General features: G+C 42.3%; 1 protein-coding gene across 2 annotated transcripts in view; it reads right to left on the bottom strand.

The window, feature by feature from the left end:
• Window positions 1-23,160, bottom strand: part of LOC126480152 (transmembrane protein 203-like) — a 52,370-nt gene that overhangs the window by 8,608 nt on the left and 20,602 nt on the right. Inside the window, exons 2-3 of one of the 2 annotated variants that reach the window (XM_050103844.1) lie at window positions 9,811-10,162; window positions 4,225-4,410 (exon numbers count right to left, since the gene is read on the bottom strand). In XM_050103844.1, the coding sequence (XP_049959801.1) occupies window positions 4,225-4,410; window positions 9,811-10,041 (417 nt within the window). In that variant the 5' untranslated portion in view covers window positions 10,042-10,162. Of the gene's footprint in view, window positions 1-4,224; window positions 4,411-9,810; window positions 10,163-23,160 lie in introns of those variants that run through there. The other variant, XM_050103843.1, reaches the window with a different exon arrangement.

The following is a 23,160-nucleotide window of genomic DNA, read 5'->3' as shown; positions in this document are numbered from 1 at the left end:
TACTGCTGCGCTGTGTGGGATCCTTACCAGATAGGATTAATGGAGTACGTCGAGGAAGTTCAAAGAAGAGCAGCATGTTTTGCATTATCGAGAAATAGGGGAGTGTGTGCCATGGACATGATACAGGATTTGGGGTAGACATCATTATAACGAAGGCGTTTCTCGTTACGATGGGAACTTCTCATGAAATTTCAATCACCAACATTCTCCTCCGAATGGAAAAATATTTTGTTGATGCAATCTACATAGGGAGAAACATTCATGATTTCCAAAATGCAGCACATGTAGGTCCTCCTTTCCCTCTAGCAGTGCGCAGACTGTCGACCCTTCCAATTCCTGTGCCACCTCTGAAACCTAACGGTGTCCTGTACAACATCTGGCAGACTCGCCCCCCAGACGCAATACAGACAGCTGTGGAGTCGCAAGCCAACCTCTTCCTCAATGATGCCGCCAGCCTTGCCAACAGGGAGCACCAGACACTGACCTCCCTGCCATCACCACTGAATGCCAACCTCACCCCCCACCTGGCTGTCATTCTGCCAGCCACACCGCTATGAGCTCCTCCACGTCACTCGACGTGCTGCTAATGACATCACCAGCTACTCCCCGCCCCAAAGGCCCACAGCACAGCACCCAGCAACTGGGAGTGTATGACATCTTCGCCTGCCTCAGCAATGCTGCAAGTGACTGTGGCCTCCCTCAATTCTGTCTGCCATCGGCCGCGCAGTCCCAGCCAACAGTGCAATGACCACTACCACCACTGCAGCTCCAGCCAACCTGCTGAGGCCTTTTGAAACTCGACCGGTCTCTGCTGTTACCATGAGCACTTCGGGCCATTCGCTATGAACTGCAGGAAGCTGTGCTCCTGATACCCAAACTCCAACAGGTGGCAGGATTATATGCACCCAGCTGCTGTTCAGTCTCTAAGTCCCTATTCATCTGTGATGCTCACTCCGTTCCTGATCAACATCAGCTCTGCGTTGGCTATCTTTCCATAATGGCTCGTACGCGACCCTGGCACTGCCTCAGCCATCCTTCTGATGGCAGTGAATAAGTGTGCCACCACCACCTCCTATGGCACACATCATCGGCCTACAATGGGATTCCACTGGATCTTCACTGTCGCTAACATAATGGACCCCATTATGAGAGTGGACTTCATCTAGCACAACTGACTGCTTCCCAGATGTCAGGCTTCACTTCGCCCACATTCATGTGGACACTGTTGGCCTTCTACCTTCCTATAACTACTATTGCTGCTGCTGCTACCTCTTCACCGTGGTGGATAGGTTCATCCCCTGGCCTGAGGCAACATTCTGTCCGACCTCTGCATGCCTGATCTGTACCTGACATCCAGCTCCATGCTGTCACCAACTGCATGAGGGAACGGCTCCACAGTATCTTAAAGGCCTCCCTTGCCTGCCGCAACAACAGACGGACCGCTTCTTGGCCTCCTCGTCGCTCACAAAGCAGACCATGAGACATCAGCCAATGACTTTGTTTACAACTAGCTACTTGCCATGCCAGGCAACTTCCTAGAGCCCACCAATCTGCCTACAGAAGACGTCATCCCTGAGTTCATCAATCACCCCTCCCCAGCACCACAGTGAACGCAGGGTATTCATTCATGATGACTACAAGCCATGCACTCATGTTATGGTGCGCAATGATGTTCACAAGCCCCAGCATTGCCCGCACTACTCCAGCTCCCCACCAGCATTTTGATCGCTAGGCTGAAGTCCGCCTATATGCTGTCTGATCTCTCATTGAACTACTGTCTTCACTGAAACACCCAAACACTGACACCGTTGCCAACACCACGGTATCTGATAGAGCCAGTGCCACCAAAAACACAGTGCCAAGCAGCCTGCCATTGTAGCCCGAGATGCCAGCCTGCCACGGTATGGCTGGCAACACTGCAGGGATCATACCATGCTACGCTGGTACTGCCCCTTACCCACCAGCAGTCGGCATACAGGGCCTACATCCCACAATGTCTACAATGCTCATACACCAGACCCTCTACCTCTCCACCAACCTACACTTGATGCGTTCAACAGCTGGTCATGCCCCCGATGTCGCATTGCAGCCTCTACCACTTCCACAGCACCATTATTTCACACGTTCCCAGCACCACACCCTGGACCTGCTACCACCCACTCTCATGTTAGAAACACTGCCAATTACTGCTTGCAGCACCCGCCGTATGCAGTTTCGACTGTCAAATGTGGCCACTATGCTGTCAGGCCCTCCTCACTGCCATCTGGCAGTGCTGATGCACCCTTACCTCTGCAGCACCACACTGGCAACCAAGCCCAGTGCCTGCCCACTCCTGTTCGTACAGCCCTAGACACAGCTAGACACAGTCACGCCAACCCAGCTCAGCATACACCCTGCGCACACGTTGGTGGTACTGCACTGCCACGCAACAGATCAGCACTACTGACAGCCGGCTTCCCTGCCCTCCTCACAACCAGTGCTCTGATGTCAGGCACCAGTCTATCTTGCATGACCGACAAACACAGTGTCGATGCCACTGCCCATGGCCTCAATGTTGGAACATAACGACCATCCACTGATACCAGCCTTTGTCACCTCGCTCTCATGGAATGGGAGAGGGGGTGAGGTGTGCTGACGGCAGAGGGAGTTGGGGGGGGGGGGGGGGGCGTGTTGGAGGGGGCATCTCCTAGGGCAGCAGGTTTCTGCTTTTGTGTGCTTATTTCCATCCCAAGCTGTCATTTCTGCTGTGAGACCGGATGCCCGCTGGTACAGGACAATAGGTGTGTTTGTAGTGAGGCTTCCACCGACCTAGGTTTGCCCTCAGTCTCTGTCTTCTCCTCACAGCATCAATGTCAACTTTGGCCCTGCGCTTGTTCCATGACGGACTTGCCACTTGGTGATGTGCTTTACACCAATATGCTTAGCATGACATTTTAGTTTTTTCAACTAGCAATAATTGCACCTCGGATAAACCTCATTGACTATTATATTGCCACTGTGCAGACTCACTTGCACCACGCTTTCTCTATGCCCACTACTAAGCCCAGTGTGTAAACCAGTGTTTAGCACTGCAAGCCATCCTACGGACGAGTGTTAGTGCCCACCTGAATACTGCCTACGCTTTGCTCGTCACTGCCAGCGTGCACGTGTATTAACCATGTGCCTTTGGTTCGGATCTTGTCCAGATAATTTTTCTCTGCACGATATGCTTAATTAATCACCATGTGTCAGCAAAATTCGGTGTCGTGCTGGCGATACTCGGAAAAGAGGTAGTGACTTTCTTTGGTGTCCGCTATTCCTGCAGTCCCACGCATTTGTCTTGTCCCATCACACTGGCAAATGACTTTCTCCAATACCTATCAATTTTAAGGTCATTTCAGACTCGTCTTCCTTAGTAGTAGTTTAGTCATTCAATAAACATGTTGTTTCTTTACCACGAGTGGACATTTACCTCTGTTTGGTACTTATCATGCCTTATTTTGCAATTTCATAATTAATCTCTTAAGTTAGGTAGTGAAATATACCTACAAAATTAACTTCTCTGTCTTGATCACTCGCTTTTACTACTCTCATTTAGTTTTCATAGACTGCTGATTAGGCTTTCTTACAAAGTCTTTAACTGCCTTTATTGCAGAATATCCACATCTTACTTCACCTAGCATTACCAAAAATCTCTCTCTGGATTCTCAGGTTGATCATCAATACTGTTGATACCACTTACATATAAAATAATATGTAGCCTACACATAGAATCTTTATGTTACACACAATCAATCATTTCCCTTAAAACTCAAAATCCTGAGATAACCTGTAATACCTATTCTAGATGTGGTGCTATCCGTTATCATGTGAACATAAATAAGAATTAGATTTGTCATTTCTGTACTGCCCTAGCCTTTTTACTGGATTTCTGAGATTATTGATCTAAAATTGCAAGCTCTCCAGCAAGGGGGTTATGCCATGGCAATCCAGTCTCCTGACAGATATGCCACATCTACTCCCCCTTTAGTCATACTATTTGAGCTACATTTCTGGTAATTTGTCATTGTCTGTATCACTATTCTTAACTGCTTTTAGTGCTTAGCTTTCAAATACTGTGAGCAGTAGAAAAGTTTTAAACATCAATATTACAGCTTGAAATTTGTAGAAAAGTGCATCTAAACATTGTCACATCCAAAAGTCTATCATTAAATTCTTGTCTATTAGAATAAAATAGGTACTTACTTAGTGTAACTGGCATGCCCGTACAGCTACAAGCTGTAGCAGAATAAAGATTGGTGACAGCACTTCAGAGAAATCTAGACCGCCACCTCCTTGATCAATGCTTTGCAGCTTTTTGCATAGTAAAAATTTAAACACGAACAGCAAAAGCAGTAGTGTTAGGCTCCATGTCGCGCGCATTAATGCTGCCTGAAAACATTTTTCTTTCTATATATCCCCATGTTACATACAATATGAGATGCATTCAATAATCATATAGTTTTGATAATGTTAGTAGTAAATGCAGAACAATGTACCAATAATTTTGCAAGTGATAGACTTCTGTTCATTCTAGCACACAGTGATAGAGCAAACATATGTATTATTTTGGGTCAACAGAATAAATAAAAATCAAGTAAGTTATACCGAAGTTTAGAAATGGAAGTACATGATGAAGTGCAGGAAGGAGGTGGAGGAGCAGAAGAAAATCCACGGGGGAGGGGAGTGTAGGATAGTATGACAACACACTTAGGATGTGAGAAATAAGATAATATTATCTGTTACAAGATCTCTGTTTCAACAAATACCAGCAGGGACTTTTCTACTACTCTGAAATAACTGAGGACATGTCCTACAAGATAATTTGGTAGGGTAATTAAGAGTGAAGCTTATCTTTATTAGACTTTATATGAGCAGCAATGATTAAAAAGAGTGGTAGCAATTCTGTAATAAGATTTACTGATGGAGTGCTTAAGACTAATCAAGTACATAACACATCAGAAGAGGATGAAGATTACTAAAAAAATATTCTGCAGCCAAAAACGTGGGATACATTTTGAGGCATGGATTTATGTTCTGGTGCAGCTTTCACCAGGTTTAATTCCATGAAACTTTTGTGTTCTGTCACATTAGCTTTGTCCTTCCATCAAATGAAGAATTATATTCAAGGCTAATCTAACGTGGCTTGAGAAGTTAACCTCACACATTATTTGTTCACTGTTTGAAAAATGCACTATACTGAAAGAGATATACATTGGAAAATGAAAATTCTTCATAATACCTGCCTGAATTATTCAAGTTTTGGCCAATAGCTTTCTAATTTACATCAGTAGATAAATGACAGATATGATGTGCAAATTAAATTTGTTGGAGTATATAACTTATCAAACTTCTTTTGTGAGAGGGTGGTTTTAAAAAGATATCAATATGGGGTGACTGAGGTAACTTCAAAGATTATCTTTTACATCTGGCACCCTGCAGTATGAAAAAATTGCAAAGATATCGTATTAATAATGATGGTTGTAGAAAGTTGCTTTTTGATGGTAGTTTATTTTATTGGACAAGTTTTGTGCTTTTGCCCATCTTCGGAAGTATCTTACATGTAGTGCTTTTTAGCAGGTTCCAAAGATGATTTATCATAATAATTCTATAATAATATGCTTCTATGATTTAAACTGGCTATTTAAAATTAATGTGCAGTTACTCAGGCAGGCCCAGTTTGAGCTGTAATTATCGTATGGCAGCAAAAATTGGTAGATATGCTAATGTATTAATTTGGAACACATTTACGCTGAAAAACAAATAAATTCCAGTCGTGGCCACCAGGTGCAAATTTGCCGCTGTACACTGTTTGTTTGACGGTATGACATCCATGCTGTCATTTGACAAGCCATAATATGAGTGAACGGTATGGCTACTGAGAAGACAGACCATGCACTTTTACACTTTAAGTGAAGCTATGTTATGTGAACAGCAGCAATTACAGTGCAGCACAGAGAGTATCGGTGATCGAAAGGCATGAGGAGACAGGTAATGTTATTAAATGGTGTAAAGAAGATGATGATGAAATTAAAAAACAAAGGTGAGCTTGGTGAGGCATCTGAAAGAGGAAAGCAGGCTCTACCAGTGGAAATTATTGACAAGGATGCTGTTGCCGTAACTGACCATGCAGCATGTGTCCTTATTAGTGCTAGGGCTCATGCGGTGTTAAGAGAACTGTCCATCCTATGGTCAACAGTACCGAAAGATCCGGATGTCACAGCAAGTGGAACTTAATGATCCACAGCAATGGCCTGACTTTGCTCTTCTGTTTCTGGCATGGATTGAAGTTCATGATATTTGGCCGGGCAATATTCTACAAATGAGACACATTTTACACAACAGTGTGCAGTAGAACTGCCAAATTTTGCATACTGTTAAACCACTTGTAGTGCACAAAGAATCATTGCACTCATCATATGTTGCTATGAGGAATGGATGTAACATCTCTATTCTCAGTCCATTCTTCTTTGAAGAGAATACAACCAGAGGGCCTGTCAAACATACCATGACATCTGTACATTATTGATGCTTCTTTGTACAGCATGTGATTTCTAGTTTGGAAGAGTGCAACTGTGTGGAAACTACTGTTTTATTTCAAGATGGGTCAGTACCTCATGTCGCTTGCCCAGTGAAAGATCTGTTTAACACAACTTTCCATGAACACATTATCTTCAGAGGTACGGCCTGCAAGATTGCCAGATTTGAATCCATGAGACTTCTGGCTCTGGGGATATCTAAAAGAACATGTTTACCAGGGACACGTTCAGTCTCTACCTGATCTGAAGGCCAGTTTACAGGAATCTGTTGCTCAGAATTCACAGAAACTGCTGTGAGCAACTGTTGATCATTTTGTTTAACAAATATGTCATACTGTCAATGCTCATATTGAACAAACTGAGTAAGCAGTGGTAGTAGTAAAATCAACATTATGCCTTCCTTATTTGTCTTTAACTTTTCTGCCCACGTCCCATTCCTAATACATTACATGTGGGAAACATCCCTACACATCTTTCTTGCATTTGCAGTGCCTGATTTACACCTGGTGGCCAAAACTGGAATTGGTTTGGCATTAATGTATTAGAATGTCTAACAAGTTTCATTGCCATATGATAATTATAGCCCACACTGGACCTCTGTGAGTAGCTTTAATTATAACTACTCTGTATTTGCAATCGGCATAATATATCTCCAAGAGAATATGTGATTGGCAGTTGAAATTGCCACTGGCAACTACATATTTTTGTAAGAATTTATCATGCTGATTGCTTCTACATGCATATGCAAATCATACAACCACATTATTATATGACTGTTGGAAAACTTTGTTTTCGACATCCACAAAAATTGTAGTATATACAAGGTACCACTGATGATGTGCGAATGCCAGAACAAGTCCAATAAAATAAACTATCATTAAGAAACTACTTACATCAAATACATAATTAACAATATGATATATTTGTAACTGTTACTTTATAAATGCTAGAATATAATATGGATAAATTAAAAAGTCTACTCACCATGTGGCAACGAGAGGAAATGCACATAAAAGATATTGAAATGAGCATGCTTTCAAAGCCTGTGTCTCCTCCTTCCGGCACAAGGTTTGAAGAGAATGTAAGAGGAATGAAGGAAAAGGACTGGAGAGGTTTAGGAAAGTGTCTGCCCTTCTCATCCTGTACAGTAAGTCTACACTGAATTGGAGTTATGGCTGACATTTCTGAAACTCTTCCCCTTTACTAAATGTCACCAGTTTTTTTGCCTTCATCCCTCTTTCTTTACCTTCAACCCTTCTGCCAGGATATTCTATTTTGTTTTCAAAAACCGATTATTTTCGTTGATAAGTCCTGATGAGGCTTACATCCTTCAGCAGAAGAGTGAACTAAACAAGCATACATCATATCTAGTAAGCACAATCATGAGCATAAATAGCATGGCGGGGCACGCTGAATTATATCAATGTGTTGACAGTAACAAAGGTAGACCGAATATTTAACAATGGGAGAATATGGATTTCACACGAATATGTTACATTTAGCATCACGCAACAGGTTTTGTTGATAACACTGGTCATCCAAAGTGCTGGGAGCAGATGAAATGGGTAATACATAATTTTCCTACAAATACATACTTATGTTTCTTCAACTTTTCCCGGTGGATAGAATATTCCATCATCTTTTGGGCAAGCATCTCGGACACCATTATTTCTTCTTCCATATAGCCTCTTCAATGTGAGTTGCTGGCAGGACTTAAATACTTGACACAATACTGTGGAGTAAATGCATGCCCATTGTAGGAATCATCATACTTTCTGTCTCTGCTCACTCATGAAATTCGAAGGGCAGTAGATAACAGATGTCATGTTTCTTGATTTCCAGAAAGTCTTCAATATAGATCTGTAGTGTCTCCTAGAAATTAACTATATGCAAACTATATATCCAAAGAATACAATAAAACAAGGCTGGGTTGGTTGTGCACATTTTACAACATGAGTCATTACCGAAAATCATCACTCTTTGTGCTGATGACAAAAGTCTGATTAGATATTCAATTGGAATAAAGATATCCTACCAGACAGAACTTTGTACATCATTCTTAATGAGGCCTCAACATCAGAAATGAAAGCAGTGTGCAGTTTGGAAGTGTAATGATAGGAGTGCAACTGTTCATGACTTATGTACATGGGTGTGCAAAACACATTATATGTTACTGCCAAGTTGACAACTTAGTACTTCTCACATAGCAGTATTACATTTGTTTTGACTTTATTCAGCTATTCAATTTTTAATGCAAGAAGAAATGCAACTGAACAAAAATTCACAATTATCAAACAATGGAAAATCCAGGACAGAATCTGACAATATTAGGAAAAGGATAGCTGTTACTCACCATATGGCAGAGATGGTGAGTTGCAGATAGACACAACAAGAAACTGCCAGAAAGTGAGCTTTTGGCCAACAAGGCCTTTGTCGAAATTATACCCCACACACACACACACACACACACACACACACACACACACATACACACACACACACACACACACACACACATTTATACAAATTCTACTCACACACGTGACCACAGTTTCCGACTGCTGAAGCCAGACTGCGAACAGCAGCACATGATGGGAGAAGCAAGCGAGTGATCAGAGTAAGCAGGAGGCTGGGGCGGGGAGGGAGAGCGATAGCAGGGTAGAGTTAGCAGATGGTGAAGTGCTGCTTGTGGGAGTTTTCAGGAACGAGGTGGAGAGAGGGTTGGGCAGCTAGGTACATGGAGGATGGAGGGGGTGGGGGGGGGGGGATTAGCGGGAAAGGAACGAAGTAAAAAGGCTGAGCGTGTGTTAGTGGGACAGAGGGCTGCATAGTTTTGGAACTGGAAAATGGAAGGGGCTAGATGGGTAAGGACAATGACTAACGAAGGTTGAGGCCAGGAGGGTTACGGAACTGTAGAATACATTGCAGGGAGAGTTCTCACCTGTGCAATTCAGAAAAGCTGGTGTTGGTGGGAAGGACTCATCCCTTTACTCTCCCACAAGCAGCACTTTACTGCCTGCTACCCCTACCCTGTTATCCCTCCCCCTCTCCGCCCCAGCCTCCTCCTTACCCCCACCATCCAGTTGCCTCTCCCATCATGCACTACTGCTTGCAGTCTGCCTTCAGTTGCCCAAGAGACTGTGTAGCAACTATCCCTTTCATAATACTGTTACAATTTACAGTTACCTTTATACCTATGGCTAAATTATGCCTTTCGTGAAATAACTTTCAATAAACAAGTAGTTCAACTCACCTTATACATTCCTTCCAGGTACATGCGTATGAAGACAATTGTACAAAAATATGCGTTGAGGGCATCTGCAGTAAACAAAGGTGAGAAGACAATCCACCATGAACATTGCAGAGTACGGTCAATGTGCAGAGCTAGCAACAATGAAAAGACTAACACAGCATTCAACTGTATCCATAACTCAAAAATCGTAAGTCCTAGCCAACGAACTAATTCATTCAATGAGAAGAACATCACTTCTCTGTTTATGTGTTAGCACCACTTAAAGCTATCCGAAACACACGAATGTGAACTGAAGAATTTTGACGAGTATTTGTTTCGTACTCAGCGTGGTCCTCCAACGGTTCCAGGTCATCTACAAATAAAATAAAAAATAAAATTAATTAATATATACAGAGAATCACTGACTGGTTACTTTACTAATTAAGGAGATCAACAAAAAGACATCACCACCTTTCCTGAATAGATGTTTAATTTTTCACAGGTAATATGTATAAAAACTGAAATAATTTTCATCTTTTGCTATTATGAAGTGTCCTGAGTACAACGTTCTCCCTCTCAGATGTTCTCCCTGACAGACTAATATGAAAGCTTACACACACTACCACATCATGGGAATGAACCATACATTCAAAACTTAAGATTTTGTGTTTAAATTAACTATAATGCCTTCCAAATAAATATGCCCTTTTAAATTTAAACAATAGCAACACCCTTCTACTTCATACATACTTTCAAAGCACATTATTTCTATTATCCCTCACACATTAATTCTACTGAGGAATCATACTATCACACACACTTCTCACTGATCATTACAAAACTTTTTAGTCATATTATTCCTAAAGAGCCAAGTCAGTATGAGCCAACTCTTAATTTTATAGAAATTTAAAAACATTTTCCAATTATGGATACATTTTCAATACATTCCTCCAACTTTCTGTTATTTTTATTTCAATTCCTTGTGTCACAGTGTCTTAAAAAGTACATTACCATGCTTCTTCCACTGCACAACATGGATTATACATTTTTGTTTTCACATTGTGCAGTGGGGTACGTGGATCTACACAACAAGAAAACAAAAATGTATTTTGTCAGTGAAGTACAATGTACTAAAATCAAACAACTGTGCGTAGAAGAATGTTTGAAATTAAAGTAGAAAACAAAGTAACTGACAATTGAAAATGCTTTAAAATAAAGTGAAATGCATGTGGTTTAAATGAGACTTGCATTACTGCCACAAATGCCTGTATGTATCCCATACTGCTTTAATAATGGAACTCCTGAATTCTATATTTTACTAATTATTGCACCTTGTGTCATAAAAAGTGGGACAAATACAAAAAAAATCATCTAATTTTAAATTTTTATGTTAAACATAAGACACTTTTAAACAGTGTAAGTGCATGTTACATGTGAAGAACTCACCAGTACGCAGTTAAATTTTGGAAAATTTGCCACGAAAGAAGTTGAAAATTGATAAACAAGCTAAACTTTAAGTATGCAACCGAGAAGGGAAAAAAATTGAGTGTGATATGAAAAAAAGAGATATTATGGAGCCCCAAGTGGCCCCTTGTGTTGCTTGGGCCTTATGCTGGCCCTGTTGACATCTTAATAGGATACCTGATACCTGACCACCCAGGATAAGAAAAAACAGAACTGAAATGGGTACTAATTAAATTTTGCTAATGGAGGTGGATGAGTGACAACTTGTTTCTACGCATTTTTATGTAGGCAATTATAACTACAGTAGCCAACATACTATTAGTTTGTCACAGGAGCTGACCAGATAGCAACAAGACATGTCATAACGGAAACAAGAAGAACAGAAAGAAATTTTGTTGCCAAATTTATCTCAAGGGCTGAGAAAGGAATCAGCATTTCAAGAAAATCACCCCATAAGTTTGCAAAAAATTGTCTCTACTACTCTATCTTAATAATATGGTACAGAATGTCTAAGTGGTAAATCAAGATTTGAGAATGTTTCCTACCCAACTCAATCATCATCACACAAAAGCACCAAGATCACAAAACTGTGAAGATAGACTAGCTTCAGTCATACCACAAAATAAAAGGAATCTGTGACCTTGGTACAACCATATTAAAAGGAGATTATGTTATTTGTATCACATTCTTTGGCAGATGGCACACTGTCTCGTGGTACGAAGAAATTCATACAAACCTAGTAAGCAATGCAGCTCACTATATTAACAATTTTGCCCTGGTGATGAAACTTAGCATTCGAATTAAACCATTTGAACCAAAACAGGGAACAGAGGTTAAAAGAATAGGGTTTATACACTCGTTTCAATGCAAAAGTTCTAGTCTGTCAAGGAGTATTTCAAAAGCATGGTGTACACCTAAAAAACTGGGGAAAAAAAACAGTCCCTGTTGCAAATGCAAAATTGCAAGTCTACTGTTTGACCACAATGAACTGAAAATGCACACGGTGTCTGTTGCGAATGGCAAGATGCATGCCTTGCCCCAGCATTAGGACTGCCAAAGGGAGAGGAGCAGTGAGGGAAAGACAGTATCAACACCTGCCACAGTGCTGCCACCATTAGTTGTGTGTTACGGTTGTATGAAAACAGATGTGACATGTGGAAATATTGGCTGTGGTTGGAGACAAGTTACTATTATCCAACTAGTTTTAATTTTCTCCATTACTGGCAGCACAAGTAAAAATCGTCAACTTATAATAGTCAAACTGTAACCTGTTTTTGTCACCATGAAAACTCTGCAGTAAAATTTGTCCTCACTATTTAGATGCAGTGGCCTTGCTGTTTCAATTCAGAACAGCTAAAAGCAAAGGGAAGCTACAGCTGTTATATTTCAAGAGGACACGCCACTCTTTAATGGTGATAGATTCACCTTGCATAAAATATTCCAGAAATGAAACAAGTGATCCATGTGGATCTCAGAGAACGGACTACTCAGCAGGATATTCTTATCAGAAAAAACAAATCTGACATTCTACAGGTCAGAACGTAGAATGTTATATTACTCTTAATTTGACTGATATGTTAGGGAATTTCAAAAGAGAAAGCTGAGGATAGATATAAAGGAAAGCTGAGAAGTTTAGTGGCAGGGTTATGGATCGAGAAGAGAGAAACACAATAATAGGTCTAATTATGAACAAGAGAGAAGTAATGCAGGCGAACTACTATGAATAGCACAGTGAACACATTTTCATAGCCCAGATAGAAACAAAGCCGTACACACCACTGTGGAACATATACACACAGAGAGATAACTGGAATAGGGGACGAAATTTTATAGTAGGAAAAGGAACAAAAGGAAAAATAGTAGAAGAACATGGACTGGAGTAAGTAATGAAAGGGGAAACCACTTATTATAATCTTGAATAGACCACAATTTAATCACTGCAAACATGTAAGTTTAAGAATCATAAAAACAAGTTGTCTACATGGAAAAGAACTAAAATGCCAGAAAATTTCAGATAGATTCTGTAATGGCGAGGTAGAGATTTTGAAACCAAATTTTAAACTGCCAAATCACTTTAGGGTCAGATGTGAACTCTGACCATAATTTATATTGGTCATGAATTGCAGATTAAAACTGAAGAAACAGTGGAAGGATAGGAATTAAGGAAATGGGACCAGGATAAATTGAAAGAACCAGACACTGATAAAAGTTTCAGAGAAATCGTTAGGCAACAATTGACTAAGACAGGAGAAAGATATCTACAAGGCTAAATGGAGTCCAAACTTTGGAGGCCACATAAAAGAAAACAAAACAGAAAGATATAGAATAGATGACAAATGGGTAGTTTTGAATGATGAAATAGTGAAGGCACCAGAGAATTAAATAAACAAAAAGACACAGTGCATTATAAATCAATCGATAACATGTGAGATATTGAATTTACTTGACAAAAGGAAACATTATAAAAATGCAGCAAACAAACAGGCTACAGAAAATACGGATATCTAAAAAATAAGGTAGAGTAAAGTGCAAAATAGCAAAGCAGAAATGGATGAAAAAGAGGTAGTGGGCTTTAGAAGTATGCATGATGATATATACTGCAATATTGGTGTGATGAATGGCAACTAGCTCCAAATGTAGGAAAATGTAAGTTAATATAATGGAAGGAAACATTCCACGTGGGAAAAATTATATATAAAAACAAAGATGAGGTGACTTACCGAACAAAAGCGCTGGCAGGTCGATAGACACACAAACAAACACAAACATACACACAAAATTCAAGCTTTCGCAACAAACTGTTGCCTCATCAGGAAAGAGGGAAGGAGAGGGGAAGACGAAAGGAAGTGGGTTTTAAGGGAGAGGGTAAGGAGTCATTCCAATCCCGGGAGCGGAAAGACTTACCTTAGGGGGAAAAAAGGACAGGTATACACTCGCACACACGCACATATCCATCCACACATACAGACACAAGCAGACACAACTCATGAAACCACTGCAGATCTTGCTGCATTTCACTACAGTCTTCTGATGTCACCTTCTTATAGATAATAGTGTGCTGGATGTCCACCATTCTGACAATGTGAATACATGCGTCCACTTGCTGGCACCGGACTTTGGGGGTGCTGATCCTTAGCTAGCTGTCTTTGTCTTTAAATATGTCTGCTTGTGTCTGTATGTGTGGATGGATATGTGCGTGTGTGCGAGTGTATACCTGTCCTTTTTTCCCCCTAAGGTAAGTCTTTCCGCTCCCGGGATTGGAATGACTCCTTACCCTCTCCCTTAAAACCCACTTCCTTTCGTCTTCCCCTCTCCTTCCCTCTTTCCTGATGAGGCAACAGTTTGTTGCGAAAGCTTGAATTTTGTGTGTATGTTTGTGTTTGTTTGTGTGTCTATCGACCTGCCAGCGCTTTTGTTCGGTAAGTCACCTCATCTTTGTTTTTATATATAAAAAATGTAAGTTAATGTAGATGAGTAGGAAAGACAAATCTGTAATGTTCAAATACAGTGTTGTACAACGTACCATCTGCCACACACTATATGATGGCCTGTGGAATGTGTGTGTGTGTGTGTGTGTGTGTGTGTGTGTGTGTGTGTGTGTGTGTCTTACGGGCACTCAACCGCAAGGTTATCAGTGCCCTTACACTCATTACAACAACAAATGTGGCTAAAATCTCAAAAATTGTTCAAATTGAGCACACATTCACTCTATCTCACATGCTCTAAAGCAACAGAGAAAGAGTAAAAGTAGCTATACATGAGATTAAAACACAATTAAAATGACAAAGGGGTTAAAAGAATGGCACAGGCTATGGTATCGATAGCTATGATGCCACAGCGAAGGTGCAAGTTCGCAGGTTGGCACTACCACACCAACGCATACTACAGCGCCCTCTAACCAGTGCTGTGCAGCTCTATGAGCGCCGCTCTGGATTCAACCCATTTGATTCTGAGTAGACAACCAAGCACCATTGTTTCTATTTCATAGCGTGCGAGCTACTACACATTTCGCCTCTGTGACCTTGAGACATCCGGCTTCACACATACGTGCCCCTCAAGGTAAAGTTATGTATTCATCTTTTTGCTAAAGTAAAGGTGACCTAAATTCACACTGCAGCACCGAGATTTTTACCTCACCTGCTCCTACTCACTTCCAACATTCGGCCTTCCCTTCAGTTTACAGGAGCAGATCCACGTGCCTCCTACCAGGCGGGATACAAAAAGTGGCAACGAGCGGGGACTAACAATTTTTTTCCCCCTCTCCTATCATTTCTTTTTTTGCTCAGTACTGCTTTCTTTTCATGCTAGCCTCAGTGTAAGACTCATTTGTGTAAACCAGGGCTTCGCCACAGGAACAGGCTTCTCTGTCTGATCTTGTACGTTTTGAGGCTCAGCAAATGACACAGTTGCTTGTTGCCATAAATGGACTAGTCATACTACAAACTGCAGCTACTTCGGCACCTCCAACGCCACCACCTGTACCAATGCCGACAACGCCTCCAGCGCCGACATTTTGTGCCTTCAATCCTGACGTTGAACACTGGCCAGAATACATCGCCCAGCTCGAGAAATACTTCGCAGCATACAACATACCAGGTACAGGGCGGCTTGCCTTTTTCATTGCCAGTGTGGGTGTTGTGCTATACCGTGTGCTCGTAAAACTATTTCCCACCACTCGCCCAGAAACTAAAACTTATGACGAAGTGATTGACGCTTTGAACTCCCACTTCCGCGACAGTGTAAATGTGGTAACTGCACGCTACAAATTCTTTCACCTCTGGCGTGGCCCTACTCAGTCCAATAAATTACGGTTTGCGAACCTTCAGCGACTCACTTCTGATTGTGACTTTAATTGCTCATGTGGATGCTCGTATGCAGATATAATGATGAGAGACGCTATTACACAGAATGTGGCGGATCACCGCATCCGCGAGCAAATCATCAAATTTAAAAACCCGTCTTTGCAGGAAGTAATGGACTTGCTAGACAGACAAGATACATTAGAATGGCTACTTCCGCGTTTGACGTGACCCTGGGTGTGTGTACTTTTAGCGCGGCACAACACATGCCCTCCCACCCGGTCCCAGCACGGCCCGCCACGCTGCGTCGCTCGCGCGTAAGTAAACGAGCTTCAAGCCTGGAACCCACTAAGATACCGAAATCTTGTCCGAATTGCTTTCGTACCCACCCACGGGACAGTTGCCCATCCCGTCAAGCATGGGACAGTTGCCCATCCTGTCAAGCAGAGTGTTGTTTTTATATTAAGAAAGGACATGTGAAAGCTGTGTGTAGTATGAGAAACTCTACTTCCTGACATGTCTCCCGTTCGTGTGACTCGCATCAGCGTCACCCCAATGGAAACCACCGTGATCATGATTCACATCAGCCTATGGACGCTAATGCCATTTATTCAAAGCCTTCTGCTTCACGTGCTTCTACAGTTCATCGTGTGAATCAAGTTTTGCCAGACACTTCCTCTCGCATTCAGCACAAGGCGAGGAAATTTTTTGTGACGTTGAACATGTGTGGACATTCTGTTCGCATGCAGCTGGACACTGGTGTGTCAGTTTCTTTACTGAACAAACCAACGTATGATTTGCTTGATTCACCCCCGCTTCATCGATCGCATTCCACGCTGACTGCATTTACTGGACAGGGTTGGTTGGGTTGTTTGTAGGAAAAGACCAAACTGCGAGGTCATTGGTCTCGTTGGATCAAGGAAGGACGGGGAAGGAAGTCGGCCGTGCCCTTTCAGAGGAACCATCCCAGCATTTGCCTGGAGCAATTTAGGGAAATCACAGAAAACCTAAATCAGGATGGCCGGACGCACGATTGAACCATCGTCCTCCTGAATGCGAGTCCAGTGTGCTAACCACTGCGCCACCTCGCTCGGTACTGGACAGGAAATCTCTGTGCTCGGTATGTGTAGTTTGCAAGCCACTTATGATGCAATGACACGTACAGTGTCTTTCCATGTGCTCCGCTCTAGAGATGCCACGAACATTTTTGGCATGGACACATTTGAACTTTTTGGCCTCACAATTCAGGACAATGTACTTTGCATCAACGCTAGTGACCATGCAGACAGTGTTGCTACACTATGCGATGATTTTGCTGACCTCTTTTCTGATGGCCTTGGTTGTGCCACAGATTTTGCAGCGCATGTTGTAGTGAAAGACAATGCCATGCCTATTTCCCGGCGTGCACGCCCGGTATCCCACACATTGCGTGACGCCGTAGCTGCTGAACTTAAGCATTTGCAAGACAGTGGTGTCACTGAACCTGTTTCTGCTTCGCCATGGGCTTCGCCTATAGTGTGTGTGAAGAAACCAAATGGTTGTCTCCATATTTGTGCTGACTAAGTCTACAGTAAATCCCCAGACAGTGGTAGCTATGTTTCCCTTACCGCGTCCTGAAGACATTTTTGATAAGCTTGGTGCGGGAAAGCTCTTTTCCACGGTTGACTTGCGGGACGCATACTTTCAGATTCCGCTCGACGAACTGTCGCAGCACTATTTTGTGATCAACACCCACCTTGGTTTGTTCAAGTTTCGCCACCTTCCATTCAGTTGTGCTTCAGCTCCTGCTATTTTTCAGTCTTATTTGCAGCAGTTGTGTGCCACAGTCCCTGATTGTTCCAATTATCTGGATGATATTTTTTTTTGTTCCAATTATCTGGATGATATTGTTTTATCAGGTCGCACCCCTGATAAACATTTGCAGAATGTGTGTGCCTTATTTACTGTACTTTTGCAGGCAGGACTAAAGTGTAACAGAGAAAAGTGCACATTTTTTCGAACCGAGATTAAGTATTTCGGACATATGATTACCAGACAGGGTATCCACCTCTCGCCGTCACATCTTAGTGTGATTAGAGACTTGCCAGCACCCAGGAACTTCAAAGAACTTCAGCCTGTGTTGGGCAATATTACATATTATATTCGATTTATAGCAAATGCAGCGCAGATTGCAGCGCCTTTACATCGCCTTCGGCGTAAGAACGTTCCTTTTGTTTGGTCTTCGGAATGTAACGCTGCTCTCCACAAGCTCAAATCTGCTTTGGTGAGTGATCGCTGTTTGATTCCTTTCGATCCCTCCAAATCAGTTGTTTTGGCTGTTGATGCATTTTCTCACGGCATCAGAGCGGTTCTCTTGCACCGCATTACTTCTGTTGATCGCCCGATCACTTTTGCGTCTTGCTCAATTCTGCCCAGCAGAACTATTCTCAAATCGAGAAAGAAGCTTTAGCTATTGTCTATGGAGTGACTAAGTTTCATGATTTTTTGTACAGTCGTAAGTTCTATTTGGTCTCCAACCATAAGCCTTTGACGTCGTCGTCCCACCCGTCAAAGCCAGTTCCGGCCTGTACTGCACAAAAGTTGCAACATTAGTCTTTGTTTTTGTCTAACTACAATTACAAAATCTTGTTTCGGCCTATGGCCCAGCATGGCTATGCTGATGCTTTGTCTCATCTGCCTGACGAAGTGTTTGATTCTTCCAAACTGTCCTGCATGTTTATTGATTCGCAAGATAAGGAATTAGCTGATGGTTTTCCAGTGGATTTTTGTCGCATTGCTGCCGCGACAGCCGCCGATGCTTCTTTGCAGATTCTTTTGCAGTATTTTTGAACTCAATGGCCTCCATCTGCGATGCATATTCGTGATCCAATTGTTCGACGTTACTTTGCGCAATGTCACAACTTGTCTGTGCACCACAGTGTTATCTTGTTACGAACTGACAACGATCAGTCTCCTGTGGTTGTCCCTTGTTTGCTGCAGTCGGAAATCCTCCGATAGCTGCACGCTGGTCATTAGCTGCACACTGGTCATTGGGGTATTGTGCGGATGAAGCAATTAGCGCATCATCACTGCACTTGGGGCGGCATTGATAAACAAATTGAGAATTTGCTTGTTAACTGTCACTCTTGCGTGGAGCATTATTCTGCTCCCCGCCAGCGTGTCTTTGGGTGGCCGACTCCACTGCACCTTGGCAGCACGTTCATATTGGTTTTGCGGGTCCTTTCTGGGACTCCCGCTGGCTGATAGTTATTGATGCATACAGCAACTTCCCTTTTGTTGTACCTATGTCTTCTACTACATCTGCCAGTACTATTCGGGCTTTGGCATCTATTTTTTGTATTGAGGGCCTTCCTGAAGTTATTGTCTCCAACAATGGCCCCCAATTCGTGTCCTCAGAGTTTGAAGCGTTCTGTGCTGCTACTGGCATTCGTCATCTGACCTCAGCCCCGTTCCACCCCCAGTCGAACGGCGAGGCAGAATGCTTTGTGCGCACCTTTAAGTCGCAGATGAACAAGATGCGCGCCACGCACACTCGCTAGCGCATGCTCTGGACTTTCCTGTCTTCATATTGCTCCCAGCCGCGGGGCATCCGTTCCCCAGAGGAATTGCTATGTGGCCGCACCCATCGGTCACTCCTGCAGCTTTTGCACCTGCCGCCGCACGCTCCTGCTGCTTCGCCTCGTTCTGGCTTAACACTGAATGATTTGGTGTTATATTGCATTTTCTCCAGCAGGCAGCGCTGGGAGCAGGGGCGCATTCTTCGCCAGCTTGGGCACACCTTATTTGTCATTTCTGATCTCTCCGGCACTGTCAAGCAACACCGGAAACACATCTGTTTGTGCCATCCTCGGTTTTCTGCCGCTGGTTATTTTCCGGCAGAATTGGAGGCCTCCGCCACTTGCGGCCTCCACCGTTTGCGGTCACGGGCACTCCTGCCAACGCCACCACTGCCAGTCCGGTCACCTGCACCAGACGGACGCCTCTCGCTGCCGCAATGGCCCCACCTCTGGCCACCACTGTGTTCCTCCAGCGGTGCCAGAACTGATGGATGCTGAGGCTGCCGTCACGCCGCCACCCATGGAGCTGTTCACATCCATGCATGTTTTATAGTGAAGACCAATACTGCTGTATTATTTTGAAAATGGAGTGACTATGGGCTCTATTGATGCAACAACTAAATTTACTGAACTGTTGGGTAAACATTTTCAGATCACTGTAGAAAACGTTGATTACTTCCTACTATTACAACTCAAAAAAGTTTGACAAATATATTTATATTAATCAGTCTTAGCATGTGATGAGAATTTTAGGGAAATATGGTGTGATGGATACAAAATCATTATCTTTACCAACTGAACCAAAATGGATACCTGGTGAGTACCTTCCTTTTAACAATACTGAGCTCTGACAAGAAATAAATGGAAGTTTGGTGTATTTAACACATTGTAAAATATCAAATTTATCATATGCTGCTAATGTTGCATCAAGAGCTCAAGACTCATCAACACCTACACCTACAAGTCACAAAAACACATACAATGTCTAGTGAAGGGTACCAAGTGGTTATACTTAAACTGCAGCTATGCATAGTGGTCGAGTGTGGGCTGTAATTATGATATGGCAACTAAATTTGGTAGATATGCTAATGTGGTAATGCAGAGTCAATTCATGATGGAAAAAAATTAGTTCAAATTTTGGCCACCAGGTGCAAACCCGGCATTGTGATTGCAAGAAAGATGTACAGTAATGTTACCACACACAATGGATTAGGAATTGGATGCCAGTAGAGAAGGTCAAATGAGTGAGAGGCATAATGTTGATTTTATTATTAACCACTGTTTACGCAATTTTTTTCAATACGAACATGTTGACAAGATGCCACATCTGGAAAATGATGCGATCAAGAGTTGTTTGCAACAGTTTTGGTGGACTCTGAGCAATGTATTCCTGTATACTGGCCTTCAGATCAGGTAGAGACCGAACGTCCCTGTTAAACACATTTTTTAGATATCCCCAGAACCAAAAATCACTTGGCTTCAGATCAGGTCATCTAGCATGTCATGCATCAGGAAAGCCTCTAAAGATAAAAAACATGTCTTTCACTTGGTGAGTGACATCAAGTGCCTCAACTTGCATGAAAACAGTGGTTTCCACACAGCTGTGCTCCTCCAAAGCAAGAATCACATGCTGTACAAAGAAGTCTCGATAATATGCAGATGTTGCAGTACACTTGACAGGCCCTCTGGGTCTATTCTCTTAAAAGAAGAATAGACCAAGAATAAAGGTGTTAGTGAATACACACCACACAGTCACATACGGTGAGTGCAATGACTCTTCATGCAAACCATGTGGTTTAACAGAACCGTATTTACTCGAATCTAAGCCGCACTTTTTTTCCAGTTTTTGTAATCCAAAAAACCGCCTGCGGCTTAGAATCGAGTGCAACGCAAGCGGAAGTTCTGAAAAATGTTGGTGGGTGCCGCCAATGTAGCAGCATTTCAATGTACTACGAAAATCCGACTGGCAAGACTGGGATGTTTGTCAATATGGCCAACTCTACATTCTGATTTTTTTCCTACCTGTGAGAAGAGATGGTTGCTAATAGGAACTTCTATGAATTGTGAATCACTTGCAGCATTCTCTTCAACATAAGAATAATAAGAATATAAACATTTTGCCATGTATTGTTGTGTGTTTGCTGCTTTCTCATTTAAATCCTGTCTGCCTAATAAACTATGAAACTAGAGTGAGACAACAGCAAACGCGGAAGAATATACATATCGTGTCATGTTTATATTCGTATTATTCTTATACCTAATAGTGATACAGTCAGAAATGAAGCACAGCAATTGACTAGATTTTTAAACCTAAGATGACTAATTTCTGTGCAGAATGTAATGTACTAAAGAGGTGTCTGCAAAGATTTTCAAACAGAGAAAAATTTTCGCTAAACTCTCGTTCACATCATCTTCTATCATACGCAGTGTATTATTTGGATCTTGTTGATCATTATCAAAGAAAGCAGCAGTGTAAGTAACAACAAATTGCAGTCTCTTGCCATTGTTTCGCTGATAAGACGATTCCTCCCTTTTTTTTTTTTTAAATTGTAAGTGGCGGTAGTGCGCACAAAAGCAAGCCATGCCGCGAGCCGCAACAGGCCGTAAACATGCACTATCAGAATGCGGCAAACAATGCACGACACAATACAGTAATGCATTTTCAGCTTAGAGTGACGTAAACACCTATAACAAAGAAAACGGCGCTTATCAGATTAAAGAAAAGTAAGCAATCAATTCAAACCAGACGAAGCAAGTGATAAAGGAAGAGTACCCGTACAAATACGGACGGAGCGGCTGACGCATAGCAATGGCTACCTGGTAAAGCTTAACTGCTAAGATTACGACTCAAACCAAACTACTGTAGCTGTATCGTCATTCATTCGACCTAAATTTTGTCTCATATTACAATGGACCAACTTTGTTTCGATTTGGAGATGCGGCCTAAAACTTCTCTCCCCCCCTTGAATTTAAAGTCTCAAATTTCAGGTGCGGCTTAGATTCGGGAAAATTTTTTTTCCTTGGTTTTGAGTCTCATTTTTCAGGTGCGGCTTAGATTCGAGTGCGGCTTAGATTCGAGTAAATACGGTAGTCTACATTTGACAATTCTGCGTATTCACCACATCCTCTAGTGTAAAATGTGCCTTGTCACTCCATAAAATATTGCCTGGTCACATGTCACAAACTTCGAACCAAGCCAGAAACCGAAGAGCAAATTCAGATCATTGCTAGGGATCATGAGGTTTCAGTTGATGCAACATCTGGATTTTGCATGGATACTGGAGTAAAACAGACCACAAAACTTTCTGTACTGTTGACTGTGGGATGGACGATTCTCGTGGCACTGCATAAGCACTAGCACTACCTGGGCCTCATGCTACAAGGCCAGTTACAGCAATAGCAACCTTGTCAATAACTTCCACTGGGAGAGAATGGCTTCCTCTTCCACGCGCCACACCAAGCTCACCTGTGTTTTCGAATTTCATCTTCATCTTCTTTACACCATTTAATGACACTAACTCTCTCCTCATACCTTTCAGTCAGCAGTACTC

The sequence above is a fragment of the Schistocerca serialis genome, chromosome 1 (genome assembly GCF_023864345.2).
Source record: "Schistocerca serialis cubense isolate TAMUIC-IGC-003099 chromosome 1, iqSchSeri2.2, whole genome shotgun sequence".
Lineage (NCBI taxonomy): Eukaryota > Metazoa > Arthropoda > Insecta > Orthoptera > Acrididae > Schistocerca > Schistocerca serialis.
Note: the sequence above shows the minus strand (reverse complement) of the source record. Positions and strands in the feature narration are given on the sequence as shown.